This window comes from Malus domestica, chromosome 04 (assembly GCF_042453785.1).
Source record: "Malus domestica chromosome 04, GDT2T_hap1".
Classification (NCBI taxonomy): Eukaryota; Viridiplantae; Streptophyta; class Magnoliopsida; order Rosales; family Rosaceae; genus Malus; species Malus domestica.
Genome location: NC_091664.1, coordinates 21,844,573 through 21,860,401, shown reverse-complemented (window position 1 = coordinate 21,860,401; position 15,829 = coordinate 21,844,573). Strand labels below are relative to the sequence as shown.

The following is a 15,829-nucleotide window of genomic DNA, read 5'->3' as shown; positions in this document are numbered from 1 at the left end:
ATCGTAATTAAATTAAAGTTAGTGCATTGTCAACTACTTCTTCATCAATTTTTTGGCAACTGATTCTTCATAAATTAGCTGCTGAATTCAATATAGTACGATATTATCACCGCCTCTTGTCTTATGATTAAAAAGAGTTCATTATATGTTTTTAGATAAAAAAAAAAAAAAAAAAAGAGTTTGTGAGACATTTTTCATTAAATTGCAATATGAATAAAAGAATAAGGATCAAGTACTTTAAATCCCTCAACCTTTTAGTGTCATTCCAAATTGGTCTCAACATTTTTTCATCATTCCAAACAAGTACCCAACATATTAAAAAAAGTCACATATGTTAATTCCTAGTTAAATCTGTTAAATTAACTAGGGGTTACTTTGTCTCCAAAATCAATAGAAGGTCATGAAAATGTAGTCTTCACCAACTAACAGTCATCACCACCCCCAACATGTCATCACCTTCAAACCCAACGCAAAACCACCTACTTTACCCTACAACTCAAGTTGCCAACATTGATAGGTCATGGAAGTTGCTGAATGGTATGGATTGCCGTGATGTGGCCACCACCATCTTCACAGTTCACAAAGAAGAACTAGAAGTTTTATGAGCCGAGAATCAACGTATGAGGAAAACACTTAAGCAGAAACAAGTTCCTTGAAACCTATTTGAATTTTTAACCCTTTTATTTGTTAGAAGATTGTGCTCCTAATGTAATTTCAATTTGGTCCATTTTTGATTCAATTCAAAACCCGTTTGATCATTGGGTACCATATTGTATAATTTAGGGTAAATTACATAAAACTACCTCAACTATTGGGTCATTAACAGTTTCATACCTCATCTTTAAAAAGTTTCAATATCATACCTTATCTTCGAATTTATTGCAATGTCATATCTCCCGTCAGTTGTCTGTTAATTCATCTGTTAAATGTTGACGTGGCTTGAGACGGGACCCATTTTCTATTGAAAAATTAAAAAATTATTATTAAAATAATAATTTACCCTAAAAAAAAAACCCCACACCCATCTTCCCCGACCTCTACCCCTTCCCCTTCCTTGTAACCCCCGACCCCTTCCCCACCCACGCCAATAGCTCCAACCTTCCCCACATCATTTCTTCCTCCTCCACCCCTGCCTCTCACCAACATCGGTGCAGGCCTCCTCCATGTGGAATTGGGAAAATTTCTACCCTCCGTCGTCGTCGGATTCCGAGTTCTTCGACCAACGCCAAAAAACTCAATCCCAATCCCGCCAACACCAAAAATCACCCCACCATCTCAACCCGGAACAATTGGGAAGAGATGGGTCTAGGGGGAGAAGTACGCGTCATCACAGAAATACGCCCAGTTGGGGAGAGGGGTAGGCAGCAAAGAAGGAAGAGGTGGGTCTGGGGGAGGGTTGGAGCTATTGGCATGGGTGGGGAAGGGGTCGGGGGTTGTAGGGAAAGGGGTTTGGGTTGCAGGGAAGGGGAAAGGGAAGATGGGTGTGGTTTTTTTTTTTTTTAATTTTTTTTTAAGGGTAAATTACTATTTTAATAATTTTTTAATAGAAAATGGGCCCCGTCTCAAGCCACATCAGTATTTAACAGATGAATTAACATACAACTAATGAGAGGTATGACATTGCAACAAATTCGAAGATAAGCTATGACATTGAAACTTTTTAAAGACGAGATACGAAATTGTTAATGACCCAATAGTTGAGGTAGTTTTATGTAATTTACCCTATAATTTATGTTTGAAATTTAGATTTTGAGGCAACTAATATTAATGTTGACCATGATATACTAAGTTAGTGGGTTTTGAATATAATTTATGCTTGAAACATTAATTGGGGCTCAATGGATGTGACATTTTCAATAAGTTGGGTACTTGTTTGTAATGTTTAAAGAAGTTGAACCCAATTTGAAATGACACTAAAAGATTGGGGAGTTTTAGATACTTAACCCAAAAAATAAAACAAGCCCATTATTATTATGATGTAGTGATATTTTTTTACTGGTAAGCGAGAAATTTTATGTTCGATTTTCAAAAATAGCGACTTTAATACCATATTATTCGCTCACTTCTGAGTGAAAATATATGTATCATTTTTTTTTTGGAAAAAATAATAGGATTCTCTCCCTTTTTTATCTCTTCTTCACTCATTTCCTATTTGAATGGTCCAGATCAAATTACATCAACATCTTATACTAATTTTTTTATAAAGAGAAAGATAAAATAAAAAGTGTCAGAGGAGATGAGAGGAGGGAAAGAGAATCGGACTCCAAAAAGAACATATAAAACAACAAAAAATATACCCACACTTTTCTCCAATTATTCCATGCACCAAAACCCCAAAAGGAATACCCAAATCGTGTGGGAAAGCTCTTCAACTATGGTACTAGGACAAATCACAGTACTCTCTTCCACCTTGTTTTTTTTTCGTTTTTATTTTTGTTTTCTGGTCCACCAAGCTGCCAATTCACCACCACAACTTCGTCATCAAAACCTTAAACACTCCGCCAGTTCCCCTCCCTGTTATACCTAGGGATTTGATTGTGTCTGCCTTCCAGAGAGAAACCGACGTGGCAATGCGAATCGCAAAGCCTTTGTTTCTGTCTGAGGGTAAGGACAAAAACATGGTGTTCTCGCCGCTGTCCATGTTGTGATTGGCTCATATTTTAAGCTGTTAACAATTAAGTGACTTTGTGTGTTATACTTTCGGAATAGTGGCTAAATATGTCCATATCTCATTTTGGCTAATAGTGGAAGACAATGATGATGTTTCATGGGATTCTTTTGTTTTGGCCTTTTTTATTGATTTCCCATTTGCATGCCACGAAAGTGGTTTTGGGTTTTGAGAAAAGAGAGCATGATGGATCATCATTGTGTCTATGCAAAAAGGAGAGGTTGATTCACTTTTCTGTCCATTTAATTGCAAAGAGCCGAAGTGGAGAAAGGGTGAGAGAGAGCATCCGAAGGAGAACACAAAGGAGAGAAAATATAGAGTAAGAGTGAGAAACTCTTGGGGAGAGTGAGTCTCTTAGTAAAATTCTGTGAGGGTACAAGGGATTGGGGTTTGGGTTATGTCGATTTAACTCAAGTGTAACTTGTACTATTATTCTCATAGTGAAGAGCAATATCTCTCCGGGGACGTAGGCAGAATTTTTGCCGAACCTCGTAAATTTCTCAGTGTCTTTATTTCTTGTATTTTATTCTGTTCAACTGAGTGTGATTTTGGTGAGGTTGTAATCTGAATCTCGTTTCCGCACTGACAAACGGGCCAAGGCACAACAGTCCATCCACATTGTTTTGAGCTTGATCGCTGCTGGTACCAATGGTCCGGCGAGGGACCAATTGCTCTTTTTTCTAATGTCTAACTCCACCGACGAACTTAATGCCCTCGCTGCAAATGTGGTTCCGTTGATCTTTGCGGATGGATCCGACAATGGGGGTCCCAGTCTGTATTTTCCCAATGGACTTTGGGTCGATGAGTCTCTTAATATTAAGCCTTCTTTCAAAGTAGTGGTGGACGTGTTTTACAAGGCAGTTGCAAACAAAGTCAATTTCAAGAACAAGGCGGAAGAGGTAAGAATCGAAGTGAATTCATGGGCCAAAGAGAAGACTGGTGGTCTGATCAAATAATTTTTTACTCCCTGATCAATTGACGATTTAACTAGGCTCATGTTTTTTAATGCATTGTACTTCAAAGGGGATTGGGAGAAGAAGTTTGATGTGTCCAAAACAAACTAGCATGAATTCTACCTTCTCAGCTGGAGATCAGTTCAGGCACACTTCATGTCCATTGATAGGTGGCAGTATTTAAGGGAGTTTGACGGCTTCAAAGTCTTAGAGCTTCCTTACACATAAGGTGGTGAAGAAGAAGGCAAGCCCCTTCAGCAACATTTCTCCATGTACATTATTCTTCCTATTGTGAAAGATGGGCTACCAGCTTTGTTGGACAAAGTTTGTTCCGACAATGACTTCTTGAATCAGCATCAACCATACAGAAAGGTTGAAGTGGGCGACTTGAGGGTGCATGGGGGTACCTGAGATCCCTCTTTATGTTTTTTGATGTCCTGAATCAGTTTATTAGGTCAGTTTCCTGAAATTCAATCGTTATAATAGATTTTTATTAATTGATCTTTTTATGTGCTTAGGTGCAATTATTTATGGCATTTTCGTCTTCTCTAGTTTGCACGGCTCTTCGACGACAAAGTATCTATGAGTAGACCCTTCTAAAATGCATATTTTACTATTAGAAATGCATACATGTAAAGCATGATTTGTTGGTTACGTTTTATGAAACATTTATGAATAAATTAGATTTACACTTTATGATATATTATGCTTTATCGACTTTATGTTCTTTGTGGTATATATGATTGATGACTATATACCTACTTATGAACGTGATTTTATGATATGACGTTTTAGTTACTAAGCTCCAATTTGAGATAGATAGATAGATATGTGTGTGTGTGTGTGTGTGTGTGTGTGTGTGTGTGTGTGTGTGTGTGTGTGTGTATTAGAAATATTGTGTTCATGTTTTTTATGTTCTTACTTAATGGTTATTCATACGAACTGCCTACGGGCGAATGAAATCATTAATTGGCTTCGATCAGTTGATGTAGGGCTTACGGGTGAATAATACTGCCTACGGGTGAATGATATTTATATTGGCTTCGGCTAGGCGTAGGTTGGTTGCTTCGGCTGGAAGATACTTATTATATATAGCTTCGGATGTAGTGCCTTCGGGTGAATGAAGATATATGTATATATATGCCTTGTGCTGCTACTACTAAGCACCCTATATACGATATATGTCTTCTGAAAGGTTTTGTGGCATGCTAGGGTTTTCGGAAAAACCTATTACTTATTATGATATATAAGGTTTCTAAACCTGGGGGTTAGTACGTTAAAGATGAACTGTTTTTGTATTACTTATATATCAACTTGGTCCACTCATGTTTTTTTTTTTTGCGCCCCCCTCAGGACTTAGAATCGAGGAGTAGAATCCCAACATGAGGGCACTCCCGCATCGGCATCTTCGAGTCCTCTCGGTGTAGGGACCATCCCTTTGTTCATTCAATTTTATATTATTTCCTTTATAGTGTCTCAAATTAGTTGTTTGATATGAACACGTTCCATAATTGCATAAGCATTGTATTTAAATCTATAAGTTTTATTTATATTTGTAATTCTTCATTTTTCTTATGCATGTTAGTATGGTTTCGCCACCTTCGAGTGTTGGCCAGCACATGCCTACCCTGGTGTTTGGAGGATATCAGGGTCGGGCGTGTCACACAAGTAATGTGGGAACATAAATTTTACTCATCTGGAGTAAGGCTGATCGGAATACAAGTACCTCAGAAGTCTGATCAAAGATTTAATGGACCAATGGTGCCACCACACCTTGTTGGGCTTTGGAATGATGGGCAAAGCTCGCAATCCTTGCTAAGATCGACCATACTTGCTTCGCAAGACATGAAAAACTAATCCGACTAAAGATCATATTGGTTTCCTATATTCTTGGAAATTCCCAGAATCTATGGATTGGTGTGCCCGCAAGTAATCACAATTCTAAATGGAAGCAATGTCTTATGCTAGATATCATGGGTGATTCTCCTGGTTTAATACATATTATATCTTAAAAAGACTCTCTCCCCGACAAGTATAAATACACCCACCAAGGGCGTATCCCTGGTAATGCATACTTTGTTCTCTAGCCCTTGCTCGAGTTCTAATATCTTCTACTGACTTGACCATCAGAGAACTTTTGGCTGGTACCCATACTAATGCCTTAGGTTGTACACTGTTGTTTGTTCTTGTTTGTAAGTGACCGTTCTCGCACAACTCAATCATCCACGGTTCCAACAGGTAGGCCGAGGGCGAAGTAGAGGAAAGCAAGGGTTGATAATTTTGGCAATTCTGTGTAGGGTAAGTAATGTGAATGAGAAGTACCACGAGAAATGCCTTGAGAAAGCACTAAGTACTTCTACAATCTATTAGTTCTTTTTTTTTTTTTTTTAACATTGTGAAAACCAAAAGCGCATTTAATAATTCTGAAAACACTTCCAGATAACATCTTAGTAGGCAATGTATTTGTAATCGATTCATTTAACACGAAACAACTCTTAATACGTATGGAAACACCATCTCCGCTGATTAAGCATTAGAAGTAAACAATATTTGACCTAGTTCTAAACTACATATAATAAGCACCAGCGCAGCATTGCCCTAATGTTCTCAATCTACTATACTTAACTAGTTATTTAACTACTGGTATAAAATTATAAATAAGAGGTTCTCAAACTAATACAGCTCCACGACACAGCTCCGTTTCTTTTCGTTTAGTGCTGAACTAAACCCTTGGCTTTCTTCAACCAAATCAGGTACTCTTTCTTGTCTTTGTTCTCCATGTAATCATACAAGAAGTCAGACATGGTGCGTTCGATCCCTCGACCCTCGAGATACTTGTAGAAAGCATTCTGCAACTCCTCATCCAAGTCACTGACGGGAAAAAACAGCGCATATCAGAACACAAAAGAAACCATCATCAGAATCTATCCAGTGCATAATAGATGCAAACAAAAGGAATGATCCCTTGAGACAAAGCTTACTGAAATTCAGGTCCATCATAAGCATAATCAAGGTCTTTGGAACAACGCTCAGGCTGCTTGACCGACAAGCAATCGATCAAAATCTCAGTTGCAAAAGCAGAAACACCAAGCTCCAATTGCAGTCCATTTGGTTTGGAAATGCTCACAACCATCGGAATCCCGGGGTCTTCACACTTCCAATCGTCTTCACCTGTGGAAACACTAGGAATATCGACACACACTTGGATGGTTTCGCCTTCAAATTCTCTTTTGAGCAAAATGGTTTGTTCTCCAGGATTGTCTACTATTTGAAAAGGAAACTTCTCTGGGACCTCCTAATGTGTGAAAATCATACAAATAAAAAATTACCCCACAATTTTCACCAAAAAAAAATAAAAAATTACCCAACATTGGATTACTAAAAAAATTGCCCGTTCGGTATTCAATTTAAATACAGTTTTTATAACTTAAAAATAAGTTTTAAATTTTTGTTTGGCCTGTTTTAAAATTTTCAAAACCCGAATTTAAGAATAACTTAAAAACAATGGGCATCTGATAAAAAGAAAAATACACTTATAAGTGTAATGAGATTTTTAGAATGCTAATAACAGTTCATTGATAAATCAGAAAAAATATATTTTTAAAGTTTTAAACACAATCATCTTCAGCCACTTAATACTATGGTCTAGTGGTATTCTCTTTACATATAAGTGAAATGTTTTAAGTTCGATTCTAGTTAAAAATGAATTTGAACCTATTGTTAGCTTATTGTGAATCTAAGCACATCCCTTCTTCTTAATTTAGATAATATCGTTTGTTAAAAGGAAAAAAAAACGCTAACTCCTTAATTGAGATAATATCGTTTGTTAAAAGAAAAAAAAAAACACTAACATCTCTGACACAAAACTCTACGGCCCGAACCTCACCCTCTTCTCTCTCTCCTCTCCATCTTCTCTCTCATCTCCCTCTTCGTGATCTTCGCTGCCAGCGTTGATCGGGTCCACCCCCCGCCGGGCATTGATTCGACTCCGCCGTAGCTCCAGTTAGTTAATGTTGCGGGGAAAGGTTAAGGGAGTTGCCAGCCTTGGATGGTGCCGACAACACGGTGAGGGAGGAGATGGGAAAGGTAGTTGCCAATGAGATCCTAACGTACTTACCTGACCAGGACGATGAAACCAGTTTGGGACTTTCCTAGTTTTAAGATCTAAAATAGTTTCTGAGTTCAATGACAAACAAATTTTTGGATTAAAAAAAAAAAACTGTTTTCAATAGAAAAGTTCTTTTAAATTGTTTTCAAGAATGACTAAAGGTTTTACGTTTAATATCAAACGGCTCTTATTACGGTTTAGTGATATTTTTCTTTTACAGTTAAATGAGAGGTTTTAGTTTTGATTGTCACCAAAAGTAAATTTGAACCACATTATTACTCACTATTGTAAAATTTAACCCATTTCATCATCTTTTAGTATAAATAATATTGTTTATTTAAAAAAATATATATCAAACGACCTTTAGCTTAATTCGAGGAACAGTTACCCAAAAAAAAATGTAACTTTAGAAGTAAAAAACAGCAATTTTGAGATTGGAAACTAAAAGTTATACGCTTACGGCTTCTTTGGGTTTCACGTCTTGGGCACACTTGATCTCGGACTCAAGGACTTCGACCAGACTTCGTTCGCTGATCGGCTCCACGGCTGTGGCAGTGGCAGTGGCAGTGGAGAATGGATGAATTGGAACAAAGCTTCTCCGGATGAGCTGAGGGCTGAAAGTAGGGACGGTGGAGATCACGCGGTGAAAGATGGGTGCTGACCCGACATCGCGGACGGAGAGGACGGCGAGGGATAGGGCGGAGTAGGACGGCCTGCGGAGCATCGAGAAGAGAGACATTTGAGGTCCGGCTATGGCTGAAAATTCAGAGGGTTTAGGGTTTTGGAATTGGATCAGGGTTTTGTCCTTTTGCTTGGGGTTTTAGGTAAATAAAATAAAATATTTAGTATTGGGCTTATCATCTATGGGCCTATGGCTTTGAGTTTGGAAAAGTGCCCAATTTGGGAACTTTGTAAAAGAAGAGACGTGATACATATAAGGGAAATGCTGGGAAACTATATTTTTTTAATAAATTATAGTATCTATACTAAAAGGTGAAAGAGTAGGCTAAGTTTTATAATGGACTTGTCATAACAATGTAGTTCAACTTCGCCCTTTTAGCGAGTACTTTCACGTGATATGTGGGTCCCCTTGGCCTTGCACGATGATGGTGGGTCATGTGGCCCAGTGTGAAGGGCGAGTCCTCTTGGCTCCACGTGGTTGACGATGTGTGGATCTTCACGTGAAGGGGCGTGTTGAAATATCCCATATTGACCGTATCACTAAGAAATAAGAGTTTAAATATTTTAATCTCACTTCAACTAATATCGAGGTTTTTTGTGATAAAATGTTTAAATATTCTAACCTCACTTCAACTAATACTAAGGCTTTTTGTGAGAACCCCCACACATAACGGATTTGTGTAGGTCGTAATTACCAAGTTGGAGACAATATCAATGTTGTTGGAAGTGGGCTTTTGGCCCTTCTGACACGTCCAACCCTGATATTCTCCAAACATTAGGGTAGGCACGTGCTAGCCGACATCCGAAGATGACGAAGCCATACTAGAATGCATGAGAAATAACAAATATAAACAATACTTATGAATTTAAATACAATGATTATGCAATTATGGAAAGTGTTCAGAGCATACAATTAATCCTAGACACTAAAAATGAATAATATAAAATTGAATGAACAAAAGGATGGGTCCTACACTGAGAGGACTCGAAGATGCCTATGCGGGAGTGCCTTGACGCCGAGATTGTACGCCTCAGACCTAAGTCCGGAGAGGGCGCAAAACAAAACATGAGTGGACCAAGTTGATATATAAGTAGTAATAAAACAGTTAATCTTTAACATACTAACCCCCAGGTTTATGAAAACTCAATAGTATAATATGTAATAGGTTTTCCGAAAACCCTAGCATGCCATAAAACCTTTCATAAAACATATATCATATATAGTGTGCTTAGTAGTGGTATATATATAAGACATATACATATATATAACATTTCATTTGCCCGAAGGTATATAGAACACTTCTTCATTCATCCAAAGGTTCTACATCACACGCCTGTAGGTAGGTCATTCGCCCGTAGTTAGATCATACACATGTAGGCAGAACATATGCCCATAGGTAGAACACATGCCCAGAGGCATCAACCGAAAGCCCGGCCGTAGCCAATATAAATATCTCCCGCTCGTAGGCACCAACCAAACGCCCGGCCAAAGCCAATCATATATCTCTCGGCCAAGGCCACCAACATACGCCCATCCAAAGCCAATATAAGTATCAATCACCCGTAGGCTTCTACAGCACCCACCCGAAGGCATATATAGAAGTATCATTTGCTTGTAGGCAGTAACATTCGAATAACCACTAAGTAAGTACATACAAACATTAACATAATATTTCTAATATATATATATATATATATATTTTATCTTAATCGGAGTTCAGTAGCTAAAACTTCATATCATAAAACCTATTCGTAGTATATAATCATCAATCATATATACTATATACTATGAAGAACGTAAAATCGATAAAGTATGATATTCCAAAATATTCTCAGTAAAGCATGATAATCATAAAGTGTAATCTAATTTACTTATAAAATATAACCATTAAATCATGCTTTTCATGTTTGCACTTCTACTATTAAAACATGCATTTTAGAAGGGGTCCACTAACAGATACTTCGCCGTCAAAGAACCGTGTAAACTAGTGAAGACGGAAATGCCATAAACAATTGCACCTAAGCACATAAAGGTACCAATTAATAAAACTCTATCAAAACGATTGAATTTGGGAAAACGGACGTCGGAAATGGATTCAGGACATCGAAATTAGCCTAGGAAGGATCCGATCAAAACCAAAAAAAGTCAATAAAAAGTCAACTTTGACGGGTCAACAATCAACGGTCAACGATCAAAGTCAACGGTCGGCGTTGACCGGAAGTCAATGGTCAACGAGTCGATCAAACGGGTCAAATGGGTTGGGTTGGATCCAATTAGGGTTTAGGGTTTTGGACTTGGGTTAGGGTTAGGGCTAGGTTAGTGGGTTAGGGTTTAGGCTAATGGGTTGTCAGGCCCAAAGGTTTGGGCCTAGGCTAAAAGGGTTTTGGGTTTCTGGGTTCTAATTTAAAATGGGTTGGGCTTGGATTTGGGTTGTTACTATGCCCAAAGGTTTAGACTGGTTCATTGGGTTGGCCCAGCAACTGGGTTAGGCTCCTAATTGGGCTATGGGTCGTAATAGCCCAATTGTTTCGCGGGTCGCTAGAACCACGAAAGAGAAGGCCGGAGAAGTCACCGGGAATTCTCGATCTCCGATGAAGCTCGAAACATAACCATATTTAGTGTATAAATGAAGCTAAAGAGAAAGAGAATGAAGATTTACCAACACGAGGGCAAGCCGTGGTTGGAAAGCGGCCAGAAAACCTTTACAACTCGCGGCCCAGTCATCGGAAACTGGGAAATGCTTCCCCAGAGATATCTCAACGTTCAAAAGTTCTAAGTTTCTCAAAAACAACCTAATCTAACTTATAACAACAACTAAAGAGGTCTAAGGTGCTTATCTTGGTCGGAACACCCGAAATCTCGTCAGAGAAATAAAAACACAGTGTGCACAGTGCCATGCAAGGAAACAGAGTGAGAGCGCATGGTGGTGAGGAAGAAGGAAGGGGGATCTAAGTGAGGGCGATGATGATATGGTAGCTGTGGTGTGTTTGTATGTATGGGTGTGTGTGTGATCTCGTCGGAGAGGAAAGCACCGAGAGAAAGAAAGCAAGATAAAGAATTAGGAATGGGTTGGGAGAGAACAGAGGGATCTGAGAGTTTATGGGATGACACATGGCAACCACAAATAGGAGGAGGGGGAAACTGGGGAACCAAAAGGGAAGGGCCCCACAAGGCACATAGTTTAAGATCTAAAAGCACAAATAAAAAATATCTTCCAAACTAAAGTGAAAATATGAAAATACCCTTTCGTTCCGTAAATCCCAAGATGGGTTGTTACATCTTTTCTCTGATAATTTGACAAATTTTTCATCAATTTTTAATTGAAAATTAAGCTATATGTAGGCCATCAAATAATTAAGAAAAAACACGAATAATTCTACGATTGAAAGCTTTGGAATGACGTGTAATTTGATTGTGGCTATGAGTGAGCTAAAATATCTTTAAACTTTTCAGGTTCCATTGTGGATTAGTCCTACCATTTAGGGAAATTGCAAATGTATATTGACTACTATTGAAAAATTGATCATTTTGGTCAATTTCTCAAAAAAATTACTAATAAAAAGGAAAAAAAATATATAAGTGGATACTCTCGACAAACTCTCAATTCTTATTAGTGCCGTGTAACATCAAAAATCAATTGGTCACAAGTGCAAAGGTTTTTATGCTAGACTTTGGTTGTGAGATACTCAACAAAATCCAAAAACTAAGAACAAATGAATTACCAAACAGAAATACCATCAAGCCAAAGCTGAGAAACAGGCAAAGCAATCAAGAAAAACAAAATGCTGAAAGTTGCAAGTGGCATACTCAACTAATCGCTGTTTACGACATCAACTGTCATACTAATCATAAAAAAAATGCTCCCAGAATCTCTTCCACATAACTCCTGTAGGGACCAAAAGTATCATGAACGAATACGGCCCCTCTGATCAGTCTTGCCTGCATAATTAGAAATCAATGTAGTTAGTTAGGAGAAAAGACTACATAGCAATTACTACTGCATGATTTGCTCGGGCCACCACAATAATGGCATCCTCCTTGTAGGTAAGTTCGGGTACTGATAGCACTGAGAACAAGAATCATTTCCAGTGACGACTTATTACCTGCTCGATTTCAGAAAACTTGGCGAACGAGTCATCTGGGATAGACCAGCCAAACACATCAAGGTTCTCCTTGATCCTCGCTTCGTTAGCACTCTTGGGAAAAACACTATAACCCTTTTGCTGTCCCCATCGAAGAGCAACGTGTGCTGGAGTTTTGCCTAATTTTTCAGCAACTGTCCGAAGAATTTGATTCTTAAGGACTTCCAAGTTTGATCCATGTTGTTCCAGGAGAGCCCAGTGGTGAATATCCCTGAAAGAAAAATATATGTTACTTTTGTAACTGCTCAGGACACAGACAATGTAATTAAGTATTGCATACTCACAGAAAGGTGAACTCCCTTGGATTTACAGAAGGAACGTATCTTATCCTGCTGCCATACAGGATGGCACTCCACTTGGTCAACAGCAGGAGGAACACGTGCCACATCCAGCAAATCTGACAGCTTCTTTGTGGAGAAATTGCACACAACAATAGCTCGAGCCTTGCCCAAATCATAGAGGGTTTCCATTGCTCTCCAAGTTGTAGGGATGTCAGTATCGGTAAGGTTTTCAGGCTTAAAACCCACATATACCCTTTCTTCATCCGGACTGGCCAGTGTATCTTCGAAATTTCCAGCAGGCTCATTAGTTGTAGCCAAATAATGCTCACAAAATGACATAACAATATTTGATTTCAACCTGATATTTAGAGTAAGATGCAGGTAATATAGCCAAACTCAAAGGGATCAATGCCTTTGAATGTAACTTATAAAATCAAATTTTGGATTTTGGAAAACACGCGACGATTCCATTCCTTATAAAGAGCCTCTTCTATATGTAAATTATTAAAACAAAATGCACACAATTTTGTATCAAATTCTGATACAGGCATAACTTGAGAACAAGATTGGGACAGGAAATACGTACAAGGTACAAGGCAACATAATCCAGTTGCAAGTCTCTCAAAGTGCTGTCCAATGCCTCTGGTACATGTTCGGGAGCGTGATCAGTACACCTACAGATAAACAACCAAACAAGGGTCACAGCACTATCACTTAGCATAAATAACCAGCAGTTACTCTAATTAATTCTTCGTGTGCTCAGCGAAATTACTCAAGATATCTCACTACTTAGTTAAATTAGCATGAACAACCCAGAGTTTGGAAGTAATCCACAAATCCTCGTGCTTCACCGCACCATTTTCAGACAGTTTCTTTAGAACCAAACCAACCTACAAGAAATAAAAACTGTTGGTCGAACCAAATTTTGGTAACGACTCAAACATCTTCAAAGAATGACACTAACATAAATTATTTCAAATTATTTCAAATTAGGGCTTTATAAGTAAGTTGGATCATTTTCCGTATTGTTTATTGATTTTATGGTGTAAAACCAACTTTGTTCATATAATCAGAGCAGGTTGTCCATATGTTAGGCTTCAAATTTCGTCACACGAGAGTAGGGATGGGCAAATACCCATTGGTTATGGGTAACCGCGGTTACTCACCCATTTAAATTAAACGGTTACGGTTATAGGTAACCGTTTAGATAAATAAACGGTTATGGGTATAACCGTTTACCCGCGAAATTTAAATGGACGGTTATGAGTATTAACCACGGTTATAAACGGGTAACCGTTTACCTATTTATTTTATATATGTAAAACTAACACAAATCATGTTCTCGATCCAATAATACTTAGCACCCAATAAATTAGCAAGGAATTCATCGGTCATTTTCTCAATAACACTACTATAGGAATTATGATTCTCATCATCAAAGAATTGGCCAAATTAATTTAAATTCCTTGCGGGTAACCGTGAAATTGACAGAAATGCTTTGACAGAAATGTTTTCTAAACAATTTTTGTAACCCAATAATACTTAGCAAATATTATATTTACCTTCATTGGTAACAATTAAAAATATCGTCCGTAAACTATTAGTTCAATTATTGGAATAGTATAAGGACTTAAAAAATTAAAATATGGAAATGTATGATGAATAACGATGTTCAATTGTCAAAAAAAAATATGACAATTTTTTTTTTAATTTTCAAGTTGTTAAAAAACATGTAGATGGGTGAAAAAAGCGTAATTGTAAAAAAAAAAAAGATAAACGGATTAAAAATGATAAATGTGTAAACGGGTATTAAACGGTTACGGTTAAATGGGTATGCGGTTATGGATATAGTTAACCGTTTATAAACGGTTATAACTATGGGTATAACCGTTTATAAACGGTTATAACTATGGGTATAACCGTTTAGGCAATTACCCAATGGGTAAACGGATATACGGGTATGAGCATAAACGGTTATGGATAAATTAACCGTGATTACCCGCCCGTATAACCATTGCCCATCCCTACACGAGAGGTGTATTGTGAACAAATCCCATGATAATGAAGTAAGGGAAAAAAAAACTCGACTTTCTTCACTAATGATAGACAATAATCTTCCACAATGATCAATTTTTCAGTTCGAAAAAAATTTAAATAGAATGTGTAGTAAGGGAAAGAAAAATACCTTGACAGCGGCGTGTACGCCGTCACCGACGAGGCCAGGGCTTGACTGCCAGGTCCCCAATCCTACAGAAGGGATCTTAGCTCCGGTGTTCAGCTCGAAGAAACGAATCTCGCCCGCCATTTCTCAGTCTCTCAGGAGGAGACAGTGAAGTTTAGAGAGAGAGAAAGGGATCTAGAAAAATTGAAAGGCTCTTCCCGCACTTTATATAAGAGAGCGGGAGAGAATTCGAGACGTCATCGTTTACGAACGTTTGATAAGGACTGTTACCTCTTCCGTTTTCTGGGATGTGGTTAGTGCCCTACTAGTCCGGTTATTGAGAGACTTTTCAATGTGATGGGAACAAGAGATGACAGGTTATATGTAAACATACAATTAGTTGAATTTCTTTTGAAGTGTTCATCAGTTTAAATAATGACATATGTCCCGCATACCCATGTTTCCGTCATACTAAAAAATCTCTCCTTGGTATCAGCCTATCAGGTGGCACAGGGAATCTCAGCCTTTGAAATGGAAGTTGCCACCTTTTGTGGCCGTAGATTTTACGTAGTCAAATCAAGTCACCGAATGGTCCAGGTAAGACACTTGTTGGAGTTATCAAACGGCTATTTCTTTGCCTTTTATTCAAGCCATAAAAAAGGATGTCGATTTTTTTCCAGGAGACCACACAAGTAGAAGGAAAAGGATAAATTGTGAATTTTCGAGGTGTGTCAAACTAGTCGTTCCCAAATTAAATAGCTGCAATTGTCCAAGTGAATAGGCTTTTCTTTTTAAATTCATTGCGTTCTGTGCTCAAACTCTCTAACTTTTTTG

The 15,829-nt window shown here is 38.0% G+C and overlaps 1 protein-coding gene, 1 long non-coding RNA gene and 1 pseudogene across 2 annotated transcripts; 1 reads left to right on the top strand and 2 right to left on the bottom strand.

Moving 5' to 3' along the window:
* The first annotated feature begins 3,634 nt into the window (after nucleotides 1-3,634).
* On the top strand, nucleotides 3,635-5,173 carry LOC139195183 (uncharacterized). Its single transcript, XR_011579819.1, has 2 exons — nucleotides 3,635-4,075; nucleotides 4,975-5,173. It is a non-coding gene; the product is annotated as an uncharacterized lncRNA (long non-coding RNA).
* Nucleotides 5,174-6,147: 974 nt separating this feature from the next.
* LOC103433454 (uncharacterized protein At2g39795, mitochondrial-like) lies at nucleotides 6,148-8,512 on the bottom strand. The gene is made up of 3 exons (XM_008371718.4): nucleotides 8,190-8,512; nucleotides 6,603-6,916; nucleotides 6,148-6,492 (listed from the first exon to the last, which is right to left on the bottom strand). Exons 1-3 carry the CDS (start codon nucleotides 8,466-8,468, stop codon nucleotides 6,333-6,335), a joined length of 753 nt encoding a protein of 250 aa, XP_008369940.2. The 5' UTR covers nucleotides 8,469-8,512; the 3' UTR covers nucleotides 6,148-6,332.
* A 3,617-nt stretch (nucleotides 8,513-12,129) lies between these two features.
* LOC103433509 (NADPH-dependent aldo-keto reductase, chloroplastic-like) lies at nucleotides 12,130-15,139 on the bottom strand (annotated as a pseudogene).
* Nucleotides 15,140-15,829: the final 690 nt, after the last annotated feature.